The following is a 20,490-nucleotide window of genomic DNA, read 5'->3' as shown; positions in this document are numbered from 1 at the left end:
AAATCTGGGACCTAGATTTCACCCCTTTTAACTCAATCCCTGTAAAACCTAGAACAGGCACTAAGCAATGTTAAGATCATATGGAACTATTAAGATTGTTTCTTCTTAACCAGATAAATCCAATTACTTTTTTTTTTTTTTACTTTTATTGGAGTATAGTTGATTTAAAATGTTGTGTTAGTTTCAGGTGTACAGCAAAGTAATTCAGTTTTATATATACATGTATTCATTCTTTTTCAGATTCTTTTCCCATGTAGGTTATTATGGGGTACCAAGTAGAGTTCCCTGTGCTAACCAGTAGGTTCTTGTTGTTTATCTATTTTACACGTAGTAGTGTGTGTATGTGAATCCCAAGCTCCGAATTTATCCCTCCCCCAATTACTTTAGACTATATCTTTGATGTATATAGAAATATTTTTGGTAACTAGAATATATGTTATCCAGGGATATCCTCCCTCCACAATCTTTGTTCTGGGAGAAAACAGCCTCTGGTACCTAAAGAGAATCTACTCTTCAGTGCGGACTGAGTTCTTCCCTCTACTTCCTTCTGGGAAGCTGTGAACCTCTTCACTTCCCTTTATGTTGGCCCCTTTCTAATGCTAGCAGCTCAGCGGGTCATGGTAGCGGGTCATGGTATGTCACTGGCTGAGCACTGATTTTCCTAAGTGGCTCTCTGTGTTCTGCCGGGAGTCTCCCCCTAGGAAGGAGCTTGGGTTTCACCCTGTGGCGGTCTTATCTCCCAGCTCTGTTACATTCTGGCTGAGTGACCTTGATGAGCTAACACATCTCCCTAAATCTCTGTGTCCTTGCTTATAAAATCTTATAAAATTGAGGTAATAAAATCCATGTCATAGGGTTACTGTCCAGATTCAGTGAATTCATACATGTAAACCACACAGGAACACAGTAAGCATTCTGTTTCTTCCTCCTTCAAGGAGTGTACCTTAAAAGTGATTTTCTGGAAAATACTGGAAAAGGTGTCAGAGAAAATTACTAAAAAACAATCACCGAGAGGATTTCTGAGACAGTTTTGTACATTTCAGCCTCCAGGCCTAAAAATAAAAAGCTTCAATGCTGTAGCTGAAGAAATTCAGCTGTTCTTGGCAGAGGACTGAGACATTTAAACAGAAGTGTGATCAAAGAAAAGAAAGAAAACAATGAAGAGCACTCAAGAAATGGGGCGAAAGCACCCAGGAGGGAAGCATCAGGGCGTGGTGGTGAGGAACCTGCCTCCAGAGCAGCGCTGTCCGAGGGCAGATATTGGCTCTTTCACCTGCTGGCTGTGGGACCTCAGGAAGATGGCGCAATTTTGCCACGCCTCCGTTTCCACATCTGTACCCTCAGGGTCTGAGATAACGCGTGGAGGATAGTTGGAACAGTGCTGAGCACAGAGTAGGTGCTCAGGAAGCAGCCACTACTGTCATCAGTGAGAGCTGGGTGCATTTTTATTATTTTATTCATTTATTTATTTTTGGCTGCGTTGCTGTGCGCGGGCTTTCTCTAGTTGCGGGGAGCGGGGGCTACTCTTAGTTGCAGTGCACGGGCTTCTCATTGCGGTGGCTTCTCTTGTTGCAGAGCACGGGCTCTAGGCATGCAGGCTACGGTAGTTGAGGCTCACCGGCTCTAGAGCGCAGGCTCAGTAGTTGTGGCGCATGGGCTTAGTTGCTTCGTGGCATGTGGGATCTTCCTGGACCAGGGCTCGAACCCGTGTCCCCTGCACTGGCAGGCGGACTCTTAACCGCTGTGCCACCAGGGAAGCCCTGGGTGTATTTTTAGATCCTTTGCCCTTTTCTCTGAACAATTATGACTCTATTTATTGTATTAGGAAACCATTTAAACTGCTTTCTGGCTGTAACTGCAACTTCATTCAACTAGACCAATACAGTTTTTTTTAATTGCTAGAAGAAACCTAAGAGATTATCCATTAAAATTCCTTCATTTAATAGATGAGGAAACTGAGGTCCAGATAAATTGTGATTCACCAAAGGCCATTCAGCACATTACTTAAAACAAACAAATAAATTAGAACCCTTGCACAGCTCTCATGGGAATGTAAAATGATGCAGGCACTGCGGAAAGCAATATAGCAGGCAGTTCCTCAGAAAATTAAATATAGAAGTACCATATGACCTAGCCATTCCATTTCCGGTTGTATATCCCGAAGAATTGAAAGCAGGGGCTTAAACATATTTGTATATCAATGTTCATAGCATTATTCACAATATCTAAAAGGTGGAAGCAACCCAAGTGTCCATCATTAGATGAATGGATAAACAAAATGTGTTACCCTTACAAAGGAAGGAAATTCTGATGCACGTTATAACCTGGATGAACCTTGAATGAATTATGCTTAATGAAATAAGCCAAATACAAAGGGACAAATGTATGATTCCACTAACAGGAGGTACCTAGAATAGTCATTCATAGAGACAAAAGCAAAATGGTGGTTGCCAAGGGCTGACGGCATGAGTGGGTGGAGAGCTAGGGTTTAAGGGATGTGGAATTTCAGTTTGGGAAGATGCAAGAAGGTCTGTAGGTGGATGGTGGTGATGGTTGTACAACAATGTGCATAGACTTAATCCCACTGAACTGTACACTTAAAAATAGTTAAGAAGGTACATATTATGTTCTGTATATTACACCACAGTAAGGAAAAAACCCTGGGATCAGAATCCAGCTTTTCCTGACTCCCAGTCCAGGGTTCTAAGCTAGCTACACCTGGCCTTTGCCCGTTTTTCTTCTACGTCTCATTAATAAGTGTCCTGTACCCTAGAGCCCCACATTTTAGCACCCAGATTACTCCCTGATGTGAGTCCTTCCACTTGTCCTAGAAGCATGAGCCACTGGAGGAAGCTACCAGGGTCCTGTGTACTTAATACCCACAGAGCAAGAATCTGCCACCTATTTAACTTTTCATAAAGTAAGATATAACGTTTATGATAACAATGTTAGTGTCATTTAAAGATTTTGCATTTGAATCTTTCTCTTTTGACCTGAGATGAGCCTGTGACCGTAGAAGGAGAAACTGATACACTAGGGAATTAGGATCCCTGTCCAGTTCCATTCCGCAAATATTTGTCAGATGCCTTCCCTTGGCTTGGCCCGCGCTAAGTGCCGGGAAGCAAAGATGAAAAGACACGGCCTCTTCTGTTGCTCCCAGCCTAGTAGGAATGAGGACACGTAAATGGATACTAAGCTGGCTGCCAAGGAGGAATGATCAAAATTCTCTCTGGAGTCAAGGACAGGGAAGTGACATAAGGACAAGGCAGAGGAAGCGGCATGTAAGCTGGGTGTTGAGGAACAAATAAGGGTTCAGTAGGGTTGACAAGGGGGAGAAGGGTATTCTAGACAGAGGAAATAACTTGTGCAAAGCCTCGGAGGGGAGAGGCAGCCTGCGTGTTCAAAGAACTGCAGTCACCAGTTCCGCCGTTGGGGTGTTAGGTGCAGGGTAGCGGCTGGGAAAGATGAGTTTAGGAAATGGGACCTCTGAGGGGTTGGGGAGACATTCAGAAAGTAGTCTGTTCCTTGCAGTTGGTCACATAGGTCTGGAGCTCAGGAGAGAGGTAGATGACCACTGTAGCATGGTAGTGAGAACAAGGGAGAAGGCATGGACTGGGGGAGAGGGTGAAGAGTAAAAGGAGGACAAGGCCTGGGGACACCAGTATTGAAAGGGTGACAGTGGAAGAAGATTCAGTGAGGAGGTCAGGAAGGAATGACTTCAGGTTGTGTAAACATCTCAATCTGCAGCTCATCTGCTAGTTTTACTTGTGGTGAAATAGGCCAGTGGTTTTACAGTGTGATTTCCCCAGAAACGGATGCTTGCAATACCTTTTGAGTCGTGCTAGCCAGGTTCAGGAGCAAAGGGTCCTTGGCCAGAAAACCGAGGGCTTGGGGAAGTATCTGTTAGGAGGTAGGGAGGTTGAAATGTTTTTAAGGACCCTGAACAAGCTTTCATTTTGTTGTGTAATTCCAGATCAAGGTAAGGTACACTGCTTTCTTTAAAAATATAGACTTCAGGCCTTTTCCAAGGATTTTGTGACCACTGTGATTCTGGGAGCTTGGTGACTTCAAGAGTCCCTAATGTTATGAACCTGGAGGGTATCATGCTTAGGGAGATAAGTTAGAGAAAGATAAATATTGTACGATATCACTTATATGTGGAATGTAAAAAATAAAACAAACTAGTGAATATAACAAAAAAGAAACAGACTCAGATATAGAGAACAAACTAGTGGTTACCAGTGGGGAGAGGGAAGGGGGCAAGACAGGGGTAGAGGATTAAGAGGTATAAACTACTATGTATAAAATAAGTAAGCTACAAGAATATACAACACAGGGAATAATATAGCCAATATTTTATAATAACTATAAATGGAGTATAATCTATAAAAATTTTGAATCACTATGTTGTATACCTGAAACTGATATAACATTGTAAATCAAGAATATTTCAATTAAAAAAAAGTTCCTAATGTTGACTCCACTGGGTAGTGTCTTACATAGTCCCCAAAACTGTTAGAAAGTCGTGCATGCTGTTTTGGATTGTAATCGTTTGTCATGGAGCTTGTTGACTACTAGAAACATAAACACAGAATTTCAGAGATGGAGGATCTTTAAAAACACTTTGTCTAACTCCCTGGTTGGGAGGTGAAGCTGAGGCTAAGAGGTGAACCAACCTCACACAGTAGGATGGAAGGAGCACACACTGGTCTGAGGATCACAAGACCTCATTCTACTCCTGCCACTGCTTTCCAGTCTTTACCTCTGTAACGCAATGATGATAACACCTACAGTACCCACTTCAAATGAGGTAGCACCCATGAAAGCATTTTCAAAGTGGTATGCACAATACAGGAGTAAGTTATTAGTGTTGTTTTGAGTAGTGATTTTACAGCACACTGAGAGGTGTCATGATCTTCATCCTCCCTTTGAGCAATCCACCAACATCATCAAGATTATTAAGCGCTTCATTGTACATGAGGCTGTGTTAGCTTTTTATTTTGGAGAGAGTTGTATTTCTGTTTTGCCAGGAGCCTTTTTTTTTTCCAATTAAGCATTTTTTTCTTATACCTTTTTAAAATTGTAGTTGTTGGGCTTCCCTGGTGGCGCAGTGGTTGAGAATCTGCCTGCCGATGCAGGGGACACGGGTTCGTGCCCCGGTCCGGGAAGATCCCACATGCCGCAGAGCGGCTGGGCCCGTGAGCCATGGCCGCTGAGCCTGCGCGTCCGGAGCCTGTGCTCCGCAATGGGAGAGGCCACAACAGTGAGAGGCCCGCATATCACACAAAAAATAAATAAATAAATAAAATTGTAGTTGATTTACAATGTTATGTTAGTTTCAGGTGTACAGCAAAGTGATTCAGTTATATATATACATTATATATATATATATTCTTTTTCAGATTCTTTTCCACTATAGGTTATTATAAGATATTGACTATAATTCATTGTGCTATACAGTAGGTCCTGTTATTTTTCTTTTTTATATACAGTAGTGTGTATCTGTTAATCCCAAGCTCCTAATTTACCTCTCCCAACTCCCCAGCCCCCAAGTTGAGTACCTGAGTGCACCCCAAAGAAAGATTTTTAATAAATAAACAGAAAAGGAGAAAGCACCCATTGGTGAGCCCTGTCCGTGCTGCTGCCCTTGCCTCTGTGTGCGATCCTTCCCCACCAGAGAGGCAGGAAGGCCAAGATCCCCGAGCCAGCCCTTCACATCCGCTCTCACCACCGAATCAGCATGGTGGGTCATCTCTACTTGGCTTCCTGATGATCCTTTCTTTGGAACGTAAGGTCAGCACTGTTCCTGGAATTGGTGTCTGCTGGATATGTTACTTGCCCTTTGTTTCTTCCCTTCAGAAGGAAATGCTTTCTGAATGCCTTCTTACCTTTTAAAATAGAAGGTATTATTATTATTGCATGTCTGTAGGAGCTGTTTGGATGCCCATTTATATAACACTAGCGAGTCATAGATGCTCAAGACCTGGGGGCTTCGTATGGTATAATAACGTCAGTGAGTCCCCTGAATTCGGGGTGAGGGGTGTTCTTGTCTGTTGTTCAAGGAGAGTGAGGGGTCGAACAATATGGGCACCAACATCTCACCCAGTATAACTCCTAACCCAGTATTACTTTCCTCCCCTCACCCTTCCCATCATCTTTACCCCCACCCCCAAGATTGGGTAGCCATACACCACAAACTCAAAAGTCCTCCCAAATTTCACATAAGCGTGGATAGAGAGCTGAGAACTTGTGTGTCAGAACACTCCCCACGGAGCACAGAGTCGGCAGGAGGAGGGGAGGTGGAGCACACCGTTTTTAGCCCAGTTTTCTACTTGAAAAAAATTCCCAAGTCATTAACCAGTGATCCTGACAACTGAAAATAACCATAGTATTCACCCCAAAAGGTACAGCGGAAGACTATTTTTCTTGCTTGCCCTTTTGTCTCTCACGTCTCATCTTCGCTGTGAAGGGGTGTGTGTGTTAAATGCTCACACATGCCACGTTCCAAAAGCAAAACCATCCTCCCCTCCCCGCTCAGAGAACAGGTTGTAAAAACTGGCAACATCCACAGAAGGTAGCACAGGAAAGATACATAAAGATACACACTCTTGTGTGAAAAACAGACCTAGACTTTCTAGATTGCTGACCTTAAAGATGATTTTTTATTTTGATTTTTTTACTTGGTTTTGGTATAAATACACGTTTTCTGTTGGCCACCATGTTAGCGAGTTTCCTAAACTGGCACTGAATTATCCCAAAATGTGAATAATCATGACACAGACGAAAATGTATAGTTTGCTTAGAGCTTCTGCGGTTGCACTGAGCTTTTGGCCTCATCAGCTCCAGAAAGACTTGAGGGAGTCCTCGTGAGTCCCCAGAGCTTAGGAAGGTGATGCCTTCTGTCTCTGAGGTGAGCATTCCTTTGTGCTAAATCATCTCTGGTGAGAGATCACAAGGCGCCAGTGCTGACTTGGGTGAGGTCAGTGCCCTTTTCTCCGGGCTCACAGGTGGCCAGGTTAAATAAGTGCTGAAAGGAGTTTGGTGCATTCTCCTGAGTCACCTTTGTCAGTTCGGGAGGCATTGTAAACTTGGCCTCAGAAGGAGATTATAGCATGCTTTTGCTCCTAAGCTTTACAGAAATTAAACTGTGTGTTTGCATGTGGGCTTATCTGTCATCACACCTATCAGATTTCATCCTCTGTGCATTGTCTGCAGGAGTCTTGTTTGCCTCTGTGTACAGAGAAGGAACCACAAGTAATTTGGGATCCCCTTTTAGCCCTGAGTGTGTCTCACATCTGTTACCAGGCAATTGACCAGAGCGGCACTGAGCTTGACCCTCTGCATGTCCTACTCCCCTCCTGGCAAAGATTGGAATGCTCAAGGCAGCCGCCAAAGGTGATCAGCCAGGAGGAGGCTGAGGAAGTGGAGGGAAAACTGGGACCAGGGTCGTGCAGAGGATCCAGCTCTCCATCATTAGAGCCAATTTTTCAAATAGTGTTACAGGGAAAATCCAAAAGTAAGTTACTAAAAGGTCCTTTAAAAAGAGGATGGTTAACATGAAGCCTGGCAGCCCCTGCCCTTTGCCAGGACTGGAGTTCCCATATAAGGAAATGGAGCTTCAGGCTTCTTACTGAAACTAACACCTTCAGAAATGGACCATTTATTCACAGATAGGCCAGGCTAGTGTTGGCAGAAAACAGAAAAATACTGATCTTCCTAGAGTCTTCATTTTTGGCATTCTTACTGCTGCGGCCTCTCCCTTTGCGGAGCACAGGCTCCAGACGCGCAGGCTCAGCGGCCATGGCTCACGGGCCCAGGCGCTCCGCGGCATGCGGGATCCTCCCGGACCGGGGCACGAACCCGTGTCCCCTGCATCAACAGGCAGACTCTCAACCTCTGTGCCACCATGGAAGCCCATTTTTGGCATTCTTTATCACTTTATTAAAGTTACTATTCTCAACTTCCTTCCCCCATTTTAGATTGTTTAGGACCTCTATTCTTAGGAAACTTACATTTTATCTGTGGCTAGCAGTGTGAAGGAATTTTTTTTTAATGAAGTATTAATACCACGTGACTCTTTAATCTTCATATCTCAGACAGGAGCATAAAGATGTCAGGTTTTGTAAAATGAGCATGGAAATCTTTTCTTTGTAGGGGTTTGCTAACTGATGTCTGTGGGTCAGAAGAGCTTTTTGTTTTAAGTTGGAAAAACTCTAAGGTACACACTTAAAAATCTAAGTAGCACACTTTGTTTTCTTTCATTTGTCCCTTCCAGTGATCAGAGAGCATTAACTTTTAGCAGGTGGTGGTTAGGTTTGGTTTGGACACCCAAGATAATGTGTATCCAGGATAAAGAAGGGTGTTGGCCTGGGTTTCATCAGGAGGAAATAAAGACATTGTGTAGTATGCCTCTGGAGGATCCTTCTTTAGCACTTGCTTCCTTTCAATAGGTGCATTTTGGGGGAATCACAGCTATCAGGTGAGCTTCCTTTTCCTTCAACACTTGGGAGTTATTGGAGAGCAGTGAAACCCTCACCATTAGTCAGAGATGCTCGGGACTGGTTTGCCAGGACTAAAACCATCTTGGCCAACAACACTGGCATCGGCACAAGGGCCCGACCTTGGGCTTCTGTCTCTGAGACTCATCTCTGATCTTTACCTTTTGTTTTTGTTTTTTTTTGTTGTTGTTGTTGTTTTTTTTTTTTTGTGGTACGCGGGCCTCTCACTGCTGTGGCCTCTCCCGTTGCGGAGCACAGGCTCCGGACGCGCAGGCTCAGCGGCCATGGCTCACGGGCCCAGCCGCTCCGCGGCATGTGGGATCTTCCCGGATCGGGGCACGAACCCGTGTCCCCTGCAGCGGCAGGCAGACTCTCAACCACTGCGCCACCAGGGAAGCCCCTGATCTTTACCTTTTGTTAACCAGTGTTATCACATGACCTTAGTGAAGCTTCTGAGATGGCTTGGGGAAGCTATAATGAGTATAAAACACAGGCAAGGCAGAGTGTTAAGAGCATTGATAAGGAATAAGTATATGCCCATGTAAAGGCTGCTGGATTCTAATCAGAGACAGGATGGAAAATATAGCCAACAAACCTGCAACAGATTTTAGCACTATTCCTGCCCCAGTGCAGAAAGAGAAATAGTACAGGGCATTTTTGTACTTGTTTTCATTAGGAGGGAATAAAGTGCACTGTAGACTGTCTCTGGAAATATCTCACAGAATATTCTGATGTGGCTCAGGTAAGACATTGATCCATTGGTATGTTCAAATATACTTACCTACTCACCTGCCCACTCCTTCAGTAACTAGCTCCTAGAGATCAGCTTAAACATGTTTTATTTCATTTTTATAAAGCAAGTCCACTTCAGACCCAAGAAAAACATGGCATCTTCAGCTGAGGGAGGTACAGTTATCTTCAAAATTTTTTCTAATTCCAAATAGAGGAGAAAGGATCAGACTGTAGACTCTTGATGTAGGCATAGACCCTGGAGGACATTGCTCTCCCCTCCCACCTGACAACAGATGGGTCATTCAGGTGGTTCTTTCAGTGTCTCCGATAAGACAGTGCTGCTCCTCCCAGGAAAGCGTCTTCTCTCACTTAATGGCATTGAGTATTAGAAATTTTTGTTTTAATTTTCCTTATGACATCCTTACATACACTCCTTTAACTTCCACTCCCCATACTTATTTCTCCCATTTAGAACTGCCTCTTCTGGCCAACAGCACTTCCATTATTTGAAACTATCAACAGTATCGTCTGTCTTTTCTTCTCCAATATAAAGACCCCAGTTGTTGGAAATAAAACCAGGTGGTCAGAATGAAGGATTCCTTGGGTTCAAGACTATTCCTTTTCTCTCCCTTCTCTCAGCACCTGCTCTGGGTGTACATCTCCATCACTTCTCCCTCCATAGAGTCAGAGAAAGAAGAATAGCCTGTGGGCCAGCAAAGGAAGTACAACATAAGTAAACACACAGAGTGCTGTGCATTCTTATCCAGGTGAGGTCCTGAGCACCATCCCAGGATTGCTCCTGACCTGTCACTGCTCTTTCATCCAGAATCCAAATGAGAAGATTGATAAACCTCAAAAGGAGGTTTAGCATAGTGACTGAGGGCAAAGGCTTCTACTGTTAGATAGGCCTGGCTTCAAATCTCAGCTCCACCGCTCCCAAACGGTGTGGCCTGGGGCAGGTTCCAGATGGGTCTGTTCCTCAGTTTCCCTTTTTTTAAATTTTTATTGGACTATAGTTGATTTACAATGTTGTGTTAGTTTTAGGTGTACAGCAAAGTTAATCAGTTATACATATACATATATCCACTCTTTTTTAGATTCTTTTCCCATATAGGTCATTACAGAATACTGAGTAGAGTTCCCTGTGCTATACAGTAGGTCCTCATTAGTTATCTATTTTATATATAATAGTGTGTATATGACAATCCCAATCTCCCAATTTATCCCTCCCTCCCTTTCCCTCCTGGTAACCATAAGTTAGTTTTTTACACCTGTGAGTCTATTTCTGTTTTGTAAATAAGTTCATTTCTACTATTTTTTTAGATTCCACATATAAGCAATATCATATGATATTTGTCTTTGTCTGGCTTACTTTACTCAGTATGACAATCTCTAGGTCCATCCATGTTGCTGCAAATGGCATTATTTTGTTCTTTTTTATGGCTGAGTAATATTCCATCTTCCTTATCCGTTCCTCTGTTGATGGATATGTAGGTTGCTTCCATGAGCTGGCTATTGTGAACAGTGCTGCAATGAACATTACGGTGCATGTATCTTCTCAAATTATGGTTTTCTCAGGGTAGATGCCCAGTAGTGGAATTGGGTCATATGGTAGCTCTTTTCATTTTTTAAGGAACCTGCATACTGTTCTCCACAGTGGCTGTATCAATTTACATTCCCACCAACAGTGTAGGAGGGTTCCCTTTTCTCCACACCCTCTCCAGCATTTATTGTTTGTAGATTTTCTGATGATGGCCATTCTGACTGGTGTGAGGTGATACCTCATTGTAGTTTTGATTTGCATTTCTCTCATAATTAGCAGTGTTGAGCATCTTTTCATGTGCCTCTTGGCCATTTTTATGTCTTCTTTGGAGAAATGTGGCTGGCACAGGTGGTTGTCAGCTCTATGCCCACCACTGCAGCTGGCAGGAAGGGGTATATGAGAGGAGAAGGTTGCTGACTAGTCTTCATAACGAGGTCAGACTCTACCTGTGATAGTGGCAAAACACAGAGACACAGGAGGCTGCAACATACACAAGCATGCATTTTATCCACCCCAGGGTGGCCTTCATGGCCATGAGCCATACTCTGTTCTGTGTCCTGTGTTCTTTCTCTGCACCCCCTCCTCAGGACTCTTTGTAGAGTCATAACATTCCTTCTTCCTAACTAGGAGCATCTCCCTGGAATACTGATGGGGATGTCCTATGGCATGCTTGCCAGCACTAACCGCTAACTCTCTGCCCTTTGGTCTGAAGTTGAATGAAAGGAAAGGGTCCTTTTGTTTGCCCAACAGCCAAATCCATCTGTTAAGTAGAAAATACAGTGTTCTCTCTCTCCTGGAAGAAAATCTCATTAGATTAATTGCCCTATTTATATAACTAGTCCTCTTCCTATGAAATCAGATTTTGAAAGGAAATATACTTTTAGTCATTGCCTACATTTGACTGGGTTTCACAGTACATTTGGACCCTGTTATCTCTAGACACATTGTTAACACGGGGTGAGTTTGAACTCTATCCTCTGGAACATCTGAAAAAAAACCAAAGCCACCTCAGGTGTAGCAGAGCCTACAAGACATGACAAGTGCTATAGCTGACCTCAGAATTACAGGGAAGTGTTCCACTGCACCCTTCACCCCGCATTCAGCACTTCCCTTCTGTTGTAAAAGCAGATACAACTGCACGTTAAAACCTGCGTATCATCTGTATGCTTATTTTCGATTGTCTTTAGAAATCTTTGCTGTCAGAAAAATTGTTTTTCCTGAGACCATCACTACCACCCCCGCTTTTGGAGTCTGGGACTATGAAGGCAGAAACAGACCTTGTTCCCTTTTTCTGGCTGCAAAGTATGAGAGAGAGAGAGAGAGAGAGAGAGAGAGCGCGCGCGCGAGAGAGAGAGAGAGAGAGAGAGAGAGAGAGAGAGAGAGAGAGAGCGAGCATGCGCGAGCCAGATAAGCCTCGGGGCCAAGGCTCACCTCAGATGTTCCTCTCTCAGAGGCTTTTCAGTCCACGCCCCTGTCTTTAGGTAGGACAGGATTGGCCCTCCAAGTGGTTTAACAGGATGCTTGCTGAAACTCACTAGCATTGGTTGAAGGCTTGCTCTTGTGCCAGGTATTTTACTCTGATTATCTCATTTACTCATCATAATATTAGGATATACAGAAAAATCTCCATTTTAAGGAATCTGAGGTCCAGGCAAGTTAATACATTTGTCCAAAGTCACACAGCTCATCAATGGGAGAACTGACATCCAAACACAGCTGTGAAGCTGCAGAGCCTAACCAGTTCCCCTCTGGGCCCTCCATATCAGAGGAGCTCTTATATCCTTTCTAATCCGTCCCTGGCTGGCAGGAGGCTTTGCGGGACATTCCTGTACAGACCTGGCCTACATTGCTTATGTTTCTTCAGGAAGGTGCCTGGCTGACTGCTTTCCCCTGTGGTCATGCCTTCTCTGCAGCCTTGAAGGAACTGTTGTTTCTCATTCTCTGGGCAGGTGTGCTTCTGATTCCTTCAGGATCCTCTAGAGAAATCCCACTTTCACGAGGGCCACAGGAGGAAAGGGAATATGAAACGAGTGCACACATTCTTGCCCCTGCTCTCCAGTTAGCTGGAGACTTACATTCGGGCTGGAATCAGATTTTCCACCCTGGCCTCCTCCCTCTTTGCGGCTTATAACGTGCTTTCATTGACCCTAGCAGCCATTCTGCTTCCTTTAGTAAATGTGTCCAGAATCTTCCATGGAGTCACTTTATTTTCCTCTTTGGCTGACTTCCTCATTGGGACCACAGTTGGGGAGAAGGCCAGTTGAGGTGAGGCAAGTTTTCAGTATGACCTTAGACACAGATGAGTGATGGCTCTAAACGCCATGGTTGTTAACTTGTTTGGCATTCGGGTCCCAGTAGGGGCATAAGCAAACAGAGGAAGTTTTCTGCAACGGGATTGTGCCATCACCATCACAGCAGCAGGAACACGGTGTTTAAGGCGAGTCCTGGGCCTGGCCTAGGGCAGTGAACCCCTCCTGTCCCCAACCCCATACCCCTCCACCGCCATGTACTGTGAAAGATTCCAGGCCTGGGACTAATGTTCAGCGTTCCCTGAACTTCCCACCTCTGCATCCTTGGAGGGGGGAGGGGTCAGTCACAGAGGAGCTATAACCCTCCCCGCCCAGCCTTCCACGCCCTCAGCACCACCGATCACCCCTCCTCCTGCCCAGAATGGTCCTTGTGCTGGTTTCTGTTCCTTGGTCTTTATCCTGCTCTGGCTTTCTCATGAGCTCCTGATGCCACCCTGGCCTTCTTTCCACCCTATGCCAGGGCTCAGAGCCAGCACAGGCATGCGGGGAGCCAGCCAGGTACGAGGCCAAGGGGAGTGGTGGGACCAGGGGGTCACATGCCCCAGTTAATGAGGCAGCCACTGCTCAACTCCAGGTCACTTTCACCAAGCAGAAGTGCAGGTCCAATATTCCAGAATATTCCATCTTCCAAGAGAATTTGGAAAACTTGACTTTCATGTGTGTGATGTGACATTTGCTACTTTTTAAATGTTTGACAAGTAGTTACAGTTATTTTAAAAACACTCTATGTGGGCCAGATAAAATGTCTGTGGCCTGGAGCTGCTCTCAGTTCTATTCTCTCTCCCTCCACCTCTGCCTTCCCCACACCCCAGCCTGCCCTCCCAGCATCAGCTCTTTCTCACCAAACGGTGATGGCCCTGGGTGTCAGACCTTTCACCCTGGCCTGCACCCCAGGCTTACAGGGCTAGTCAGCTCCTGGTGGATGTTTGCACATCTCAAATGCAAAGCTGAGCTCACCAACCTCCCAGATCTGTTAAGACCTTGAGAAATGGTAGATGTTTTTGTTTTCATCCCTTTGACAAAAGTTACTACCGCTACTACTACTATACTTCTATTAACACTTATACTCCCAACAATAATCAGTTTCTCTTTTGTTATCCTTTTCCGTCCCTCAACAGCCGGAGAGGACCCTGGGACCTGGCTGTCCTGCCCCTTCCCCCCAGCTCCAGGCAGTGCGGAATATGCTCATTTTTCTTTCACAAGCCCTCCAGGACCTGCTCCCCTCTTTCCCTTTCCACTAACTAGAAAATCTAGTTTCCAGACTTGTCGTGTCTTCTCGGCTGTCGTCTCAGCCTCCTAACTAGTCAGCCCCCTACCCACAAATCTCTTACCCCTCCGTTAGGGATTTATCCATCCCATCGTGGCTAGAGTCATCCCTGAATCACAGGGCAGCTCTCGTCATTCACCTCTTCGTACGCTTTTGTTGGGTCCTACTGGCTGCCCCACGGTTCCTCGGCCGTCCTTTCACGCCAGCCCTTCCACCCTACAGGCTCCCTCACCAACGTGGCCAGTACTTGCCTACAGCCGTGCCAGCTGCGATCTCGGGCGTGACTGCCCTCTTCCTTCCTGGCTCTGTTAATTCTATGTATCTGCCTCATGTCATCAACTGTCACCTCTTCTGGGAGGCCATCGCCTGCCCTCTCACCTGCAGACCCCAGTGCGATTTTCCCAGTCTCTCTCCTAAGCTCCCGCTGCACTTGGCTGTGTCTCTCTTCCTTTCGTCCAGCTGTGTTACAGATAAAGTGTGCTAGCCTCTGCCCCTTCTCTTGATCAGCTCCTTTATGGGGGGGGGGGCACTGTCCTTGTCATCCGTGTACCCACCCCCTATGAGGCCTAGTGCACTGCCTTGCATAGACACCTGCAAACCTTTGTAAATTGAACTTTTTTTTTTTTTAATGCGGAGAATGAATGTCTTGAGCCCTTTAGATACAGCCAAAGTTAAAACAAAATTGCTTGGTTATTCGAAAGGATTTGTCAGAATTCTAAACATAAGCTAGTGAAAGGGTTATTCTGCCTGACTCCATTCCCAGTGATGAAGTTTATAGAGGAGAGCAGCCACGATTTGGTCTCCTGTTCCTTGGGCAGTGCTTTTCCACGGTGCCCCTTGGAAGGTTGGCTTCCGTGCCGGGGCAGGGAAAAATGGGCAAAGTTGTTCAGACACCAGGGCTTCTGCCACCCTGGCATCAAGAGCGCCACACAGTTCCTGTTGCCCAGAAGAACAAGTTGTACTCACACATTCACAAGGTGTCCTCTGCTCGCACCGTTGGCAGGCCTGGGAGTTTCCCACAATCCATCTGGGTCTGTTCTGCTGTCCCTGTAGCTTGAGTTTTTTGCAGCATTGTTTGTTTTTTGTTAATTAGCTCTTAGAATAGACATGGCTATTCCATCAGGGATTGTATCCCATTGACTTTCCTAAGGAGAGAATCTACTCATTTCTTTTGTGCATTTATTTTCCCTTGCCTTTCTGAGTTGCACAGACTTATCTGGGGAGAGCCCACGCAGCATGAGCTCCTAGCTCTTTCAGAACGGAGTTGTTGATGAGATATATTTCCTAAGTCTACGCTGATCACCGTGCGTGCCCAGAGTGCTAACTGCTGTGGAGCTCTGAAAGCTGCTTTTACTTTCGAGTTCCACGTCCAAATTCAGCACCACCGGGCCTTTCATTCCTTGTCTCTAGGAAAGAGGAGAAACCATTAAACCCCATCCGTGTCTTCAGTTTTTACTAGCTCCCCTTGGAAGCTTTTTTAGCATTTTATGAGGTCTGTCCTGTCAGATTTGCTTAGGGACTTTAGCAGACTCCTCCCTCTACCTGATCGCATTCACCTAGAGCAATCCAGGAGGTTTTGCAGCTTTGGACACCTGACATGGCAAGGCTGCTCACCTCCCAACCCTACCCTTTCTTGTGTGCACCTTCAAGATTTTTTCAAAAATACTGTGTAAATTCCACTCCAAAGCCATTTCTATGAACACACCATTACTTTTGTGTTCATAAATCAGACTTGGAAAGGGGTGCTTGGGGACTGCTATAAATTCATTTGAAAGATAACTTGATTTAAGTTTTTAAAAACTTTTTATCCAAGGCAATTTTCTTTTGATAATGGGAAATTAGCTTATGTGTCTTTAAAATTGAAAATGACATTCTGGCCATGAAAAGTGAATTATCCTATACTGGTCTTTGGTCAGGATACGATCAGAATGCCTTTATTGACGACTCTGTGAAAGGAGGGTTAGCCCAAAACATCTTGATGGGAGCTCAGCTGCGAGGAAGTTGCCCAACTGATATAAATACAGAGGATTTATATACACACATTCCTTGAATGTATGGCAGTGCTTTTAAATTTTGGACTATGTGGCAAGTGTCTCAGTCACGAAACATTTCAAAATGGAGGGGCGGGAGAGAAGGGAGCATCTCAAAGAAAAAAACTTTTCACTCAAAACTGTGATATCTTTGTTGCGTAATCAAAGCGGCCAACTTTGTTTTTCCTGGAGCCCGAACACAGAACTTTAAGTTTTTCACCCTTGCGGCTTCTTTACACAGCTCTTCAGAAAAATGACTCTCATTCTTCTCTCTGTGGTCTTGTCAGAAAGTGGGAATCCTGGCCGGCTGGTTGGGTCTCTCAGAAGAATGGCACAGCTGTTCTGAAAAGTAGCCCCATTCATAAGATGCCGCCTGTCCACAACTGCAGTGCTGGAGAAAAGCACACTATTTTATAAAGCGTTTCTTTTCTTTAAAGAGGAAAAAAAAATATACATGGTATTTACAGGAAAGAAAACCGGACCCCTCGGTTTTATTTTAGTTGCCACGTCTGAAATGGAAGTGGGGAAGGCCATAAATACACATGAGCAATTTGCGCCTCGTGTGTAAAGGAAAATTGCGCCTTTACGCGATGATTCACGGTGGCTGTGCCGCCTGTAATGGGAAAATTCAGCTGGTTAAGCAAGATCGGCCAGAAAGCCTCACATCGGCTCTTCTGCCAGAGCGAATGCCTGACGTCTTGTGACATACTTATTGTCTAGGATTGAATGATTGACTCTCTTTCTCCCCCTCTCAGTTCATGACCAAGAACCCCACTATGCGCTTGGGCAGCCCGAGTCAGGGTGGCGAGCATGCCATCTTGAGACATCCTTTCTTTAAGGAAATCGACTGGACCCAGCTGAACCATCGCCAAGTAGAACCACCTTTCAGACCCAGAATTGTAAGTGTCCAAGACCACCTTAGTAGACCTTCTTCTTTCTTAAAATGTCTCAGTGTTTCACTGAGCAGCCAGATGGTCCACTGGGGAGTGATCAGGATGGAAGTTCAGCCTGACGCTTTGCAAGGCACTTCACCCAGGACGAGGCTGGCCTCCTTGCCCCTGAGGCAACGTCTCTCTGCGTGCCAGGGTTACTTCTCAAAAAGTTTTTACCTCTTGCTTGCCCTGGCCCCATCCTCTCTTAAAATTTCCCGGGGTCTAAGAAGCCTGGAAACTTTCCAGGTTTCTCCAAAAGTGTTTGGTTGAGAATTTCATTGTTCCTAGCTGATTTCCTTACCCCGCCTTAGTCAGGGTGCCTTTCCCAAGCCCCCAAGAAAGTAGAGAGGCCATGAAATGCTCCTCAAAGCCCTAAGCCTGGCTCCCTGGCTTGGAGAGCTCAGGTCTGTAACAGCTACGGCAGCACAGGGCTCCGGGCAGAACAGGCCGAGTCCTCTTTTATTTCCTCCCAGCTAGGAAATACTGGGAGCACCTCACTGCAAAGTGAGGCAGCTGAGTGGGGTGGCATTCCTGAGGGTGGCCCAGCTCTGGGTCTGAGAGCTAAGCTCTTTCTCATGGGTGGGTCAAGGGAACCACGATGGGAAGACAGAGAAGCTGGGCTGGCAGTACATCAAGGGTTAGGGGGGTGAGGGCTGCTCAAAGGCAGAGAGAAAAATATCATTGACTCAAGGAAGAGAAGTAGGAGGTCTCACAGTGGTAAAAATGATCTCTCCGGGATTAGTCTGTAAAGATGTAAAATACACATTTCCAAGTGTCATTAGCTTCATCTGTAACAGCCTGCTAGGTTGAGACCCAGAGACAAAGCCACTTCCTTTACTGGACATCCCCCTGCCAGCCCCTCTGGGAGGAGGGAAAGCTTTGCCAGCAGGGCAGAATGAATCTGACTGTTGAGTAAAGTGAGAGGCATTTGTTCCCTAAACTCAGCATTTCCAAGAAGCCTTTCGAGAAAATCTCTTCAAGCATATAGACCTTTGTAAAACAGGAGGTGGGGCAAGCGTGAATTTGCTCAACCTCTGTTGGTTTATGTGCGTCTCCATTAGGCCTGCTGAGAAGTGGTACCTCAGCGAAATGGGGAGGGTCAACTAGCTGGCTGGGTCAGGTCAGCAAATTAATTTTTTAGTTTCCCAACCTAAGGCTGGCCTGCTCAGCAAGATTGTTGTGGGGTTAGTGAATTGGCGGTTACCAAATGCCCTAGTGTAATACACAATGCAGTAGAATTAGTATAAAGCACTGTTTAACCAATTGTCATAACTGTGAATAACACTACCGAGAGAGATGCAGGGCAGTCCTCCGAACTCATTGAAATGGGCTCAGTCCCATGGAAGATGACTAAACCTCAAGTGCATAGAATCTGAAATTTTCCTTGTTTCCTTTTTGACAGAAATCCCGAGAAGACGTCAGTAATTTTGACCCCGACTTCATAAAGGAAGAACCAGTTTTAACTCCAATTGATGAGGGACATCTTCCTATGATTAACCAGGATGAGTTTAGAAACTTTTCCTTTGTCTCTCCAGAATTGCATCCATAGCCTTATGGGGAATGGGAGAGATGGTATGAGAATCAAAAGGGGATAGAGATTTTCCAGGAATTTCCTTTGCGGGGAACTTCTCAGCATCAGCCTTAGAACAAGAAGCTTACCTTCAGGGAGCAGGTGGGGAACTCTGTGAAGGACGGAACGTCAAGAGATCAACTACAGTATTTCAAGTCCTGAGGGAGCCACGGTCCTGGAAACGGTTGATACTGAAATGAGATTTCATGAAGAAATACACTGCTCAGCCTCTGAGTTTCCATAGCTACTTGGGGTTTGGGATATTAACAGGAGCCAAAAGGAGAAAAGGTGTGAAGAATAAATCAGATCCTTGAACTTCTGAGCCAGTCAGGCGTTTTACTTCAAGGGACAAACCTAGACTTTGTATGGAGTGCCGGGCTCTTCTATAAGCCAATGAGCCCCGAATACTGGCAGACTTCTGCAAGAAGTCTGTAAATGCTAATGAAGAACGTGAAGAGAAGGAAAGGGATGGCTTCCAAATAGAACGATTTACTCTGAACACAAGAAGTGTGTCCATAAAGCTCATAACTTAAAGCCCCATCCTGACAACAGATGGGCACCAAGGCAACTGCTACAGCTTATTCTTTTATCCTTACTTTCTTTTAATAGATATTTATTGAGTGCCCAGTGAGACGGGGCCACAATACCCAGCAGTGTAAACAACAGATTTGCTGTCACCAAGCTTTCATCCTTAAGTTACGTGAATGGCGTTTGCATTCTGTGAAAGGCCTCTCCACGTTGCCTATGTCATACTTTGCACATCACTTTTTTTTCACAGAAGGCAGCTCGATGCCCCAACAGCAACTATCCACATAATCGGCAGGTTAATCAGCAGGTGAGCTCAGGTGCTCACTGACTTGTGGAATCTCGTCGTGGGGGTGACGTGCCAGTATTGCTCTGGACTCATCACTGAAGAGTCGCACTCCGCTCGCATCCATGACCTGACTTAACAGCTTATACCTTAGCAATTTATTTAAATTATATTTTAAGAGACAAAGATGTTTGTTTGGTGTGCATTTGAATAATTAGAAATGGCTCTTGTAAGCAGGACATGTATCAAAGAAGGACTTATAATATGTACCCATGTATGCAGTTGGAGAATTTTATCTGGCTGAAATAAATGCATTTTGTAACAAAAGGGATTTTTCTTGTCTAGAAGGATTTGTCCCATCCCCACTAGGAGAGGAGATATGTAATTAAAATAAGTTTTGTGCAGGATGGATAGAACTCCTGACTCAAAGCAACTTCCTGAGAGCAGCTAAGGTTGGCATCACATTGTGTACGTCACTTAAGTGAACGTGGCCTGTCTCTTCCTAACCACAACTTTCATTCTGAGTCAGGGTAATGACTGCTAAGTATTGCTGCCACAGAGTAACCCTCAAACTCCTAGTAGCTAGACATAGTAATTGCTTATTTCTCATCCAGTGAGAGCAAGTTCAATGGCCCTCTTCCAACTCATAACTATGCCATCTGATAATGCAGCTTCCAAGATTGCCATTGCAAGGGAAGGGAGAGATGGAGGCAGTGCTTACTATTTAACTACGTCTCCTAGGAGGGACACGCGTCACCTCTGCTCACATCAGATTGGCCAGAACATGGCCTCCCTCTA

General features: G+C 45.1%; 1 protein-coding gene across 1 annotated transcript in view; it reads left to right on the top strand.

Annotated features, from left to right (window-relative positions):
* PRKCH (protein kinase C eta) overlaps positions 1 to 20,019 on the top strand; it is a 227,196-nt gene extending 207,177 nt beyond the window's left edge. The window contains exons 13-14 of the mRNA XM_059059661.2: positions 17,135 to 17,278; positions 18,714 to 20,019. Coding sequence (XP_058915644.1) covers positions 17,135 to 17,278; positions 18,714 to 18,860 — 291 coding nt within the window. The 3' untranslated portion in view covers positions 18,861 to 20,019. The remainder of the gene's footprint in view (positions 1 to 17,134; positions 17,279 to 18,713) is intronic.
* The last annotated feature ends 471 nt before the right edge of the window (positions 20,020 to 20,490 follow it).

The sequence above is a fragment of the Kogia breviceps genome, chromosome 3, assembly GCF_026419965.1.
Source record: "Kogia breviceps isolate mKogBre1 chromosome 3, mKogBre1 haplotype 1, whole genome shotgun sequence".
In the NCBI taxonomy this organism is placed as follows: Eukaryota; Metazoa; Chordata; class Mammalia; order Artiodactyla; family Physeteridae; genus Kogia; species Kogia breviceps.
Note: the sequence above shows the minus strand (reverse complement) of the source record. Positions and strands in the feature narration are given on the sequence as shown.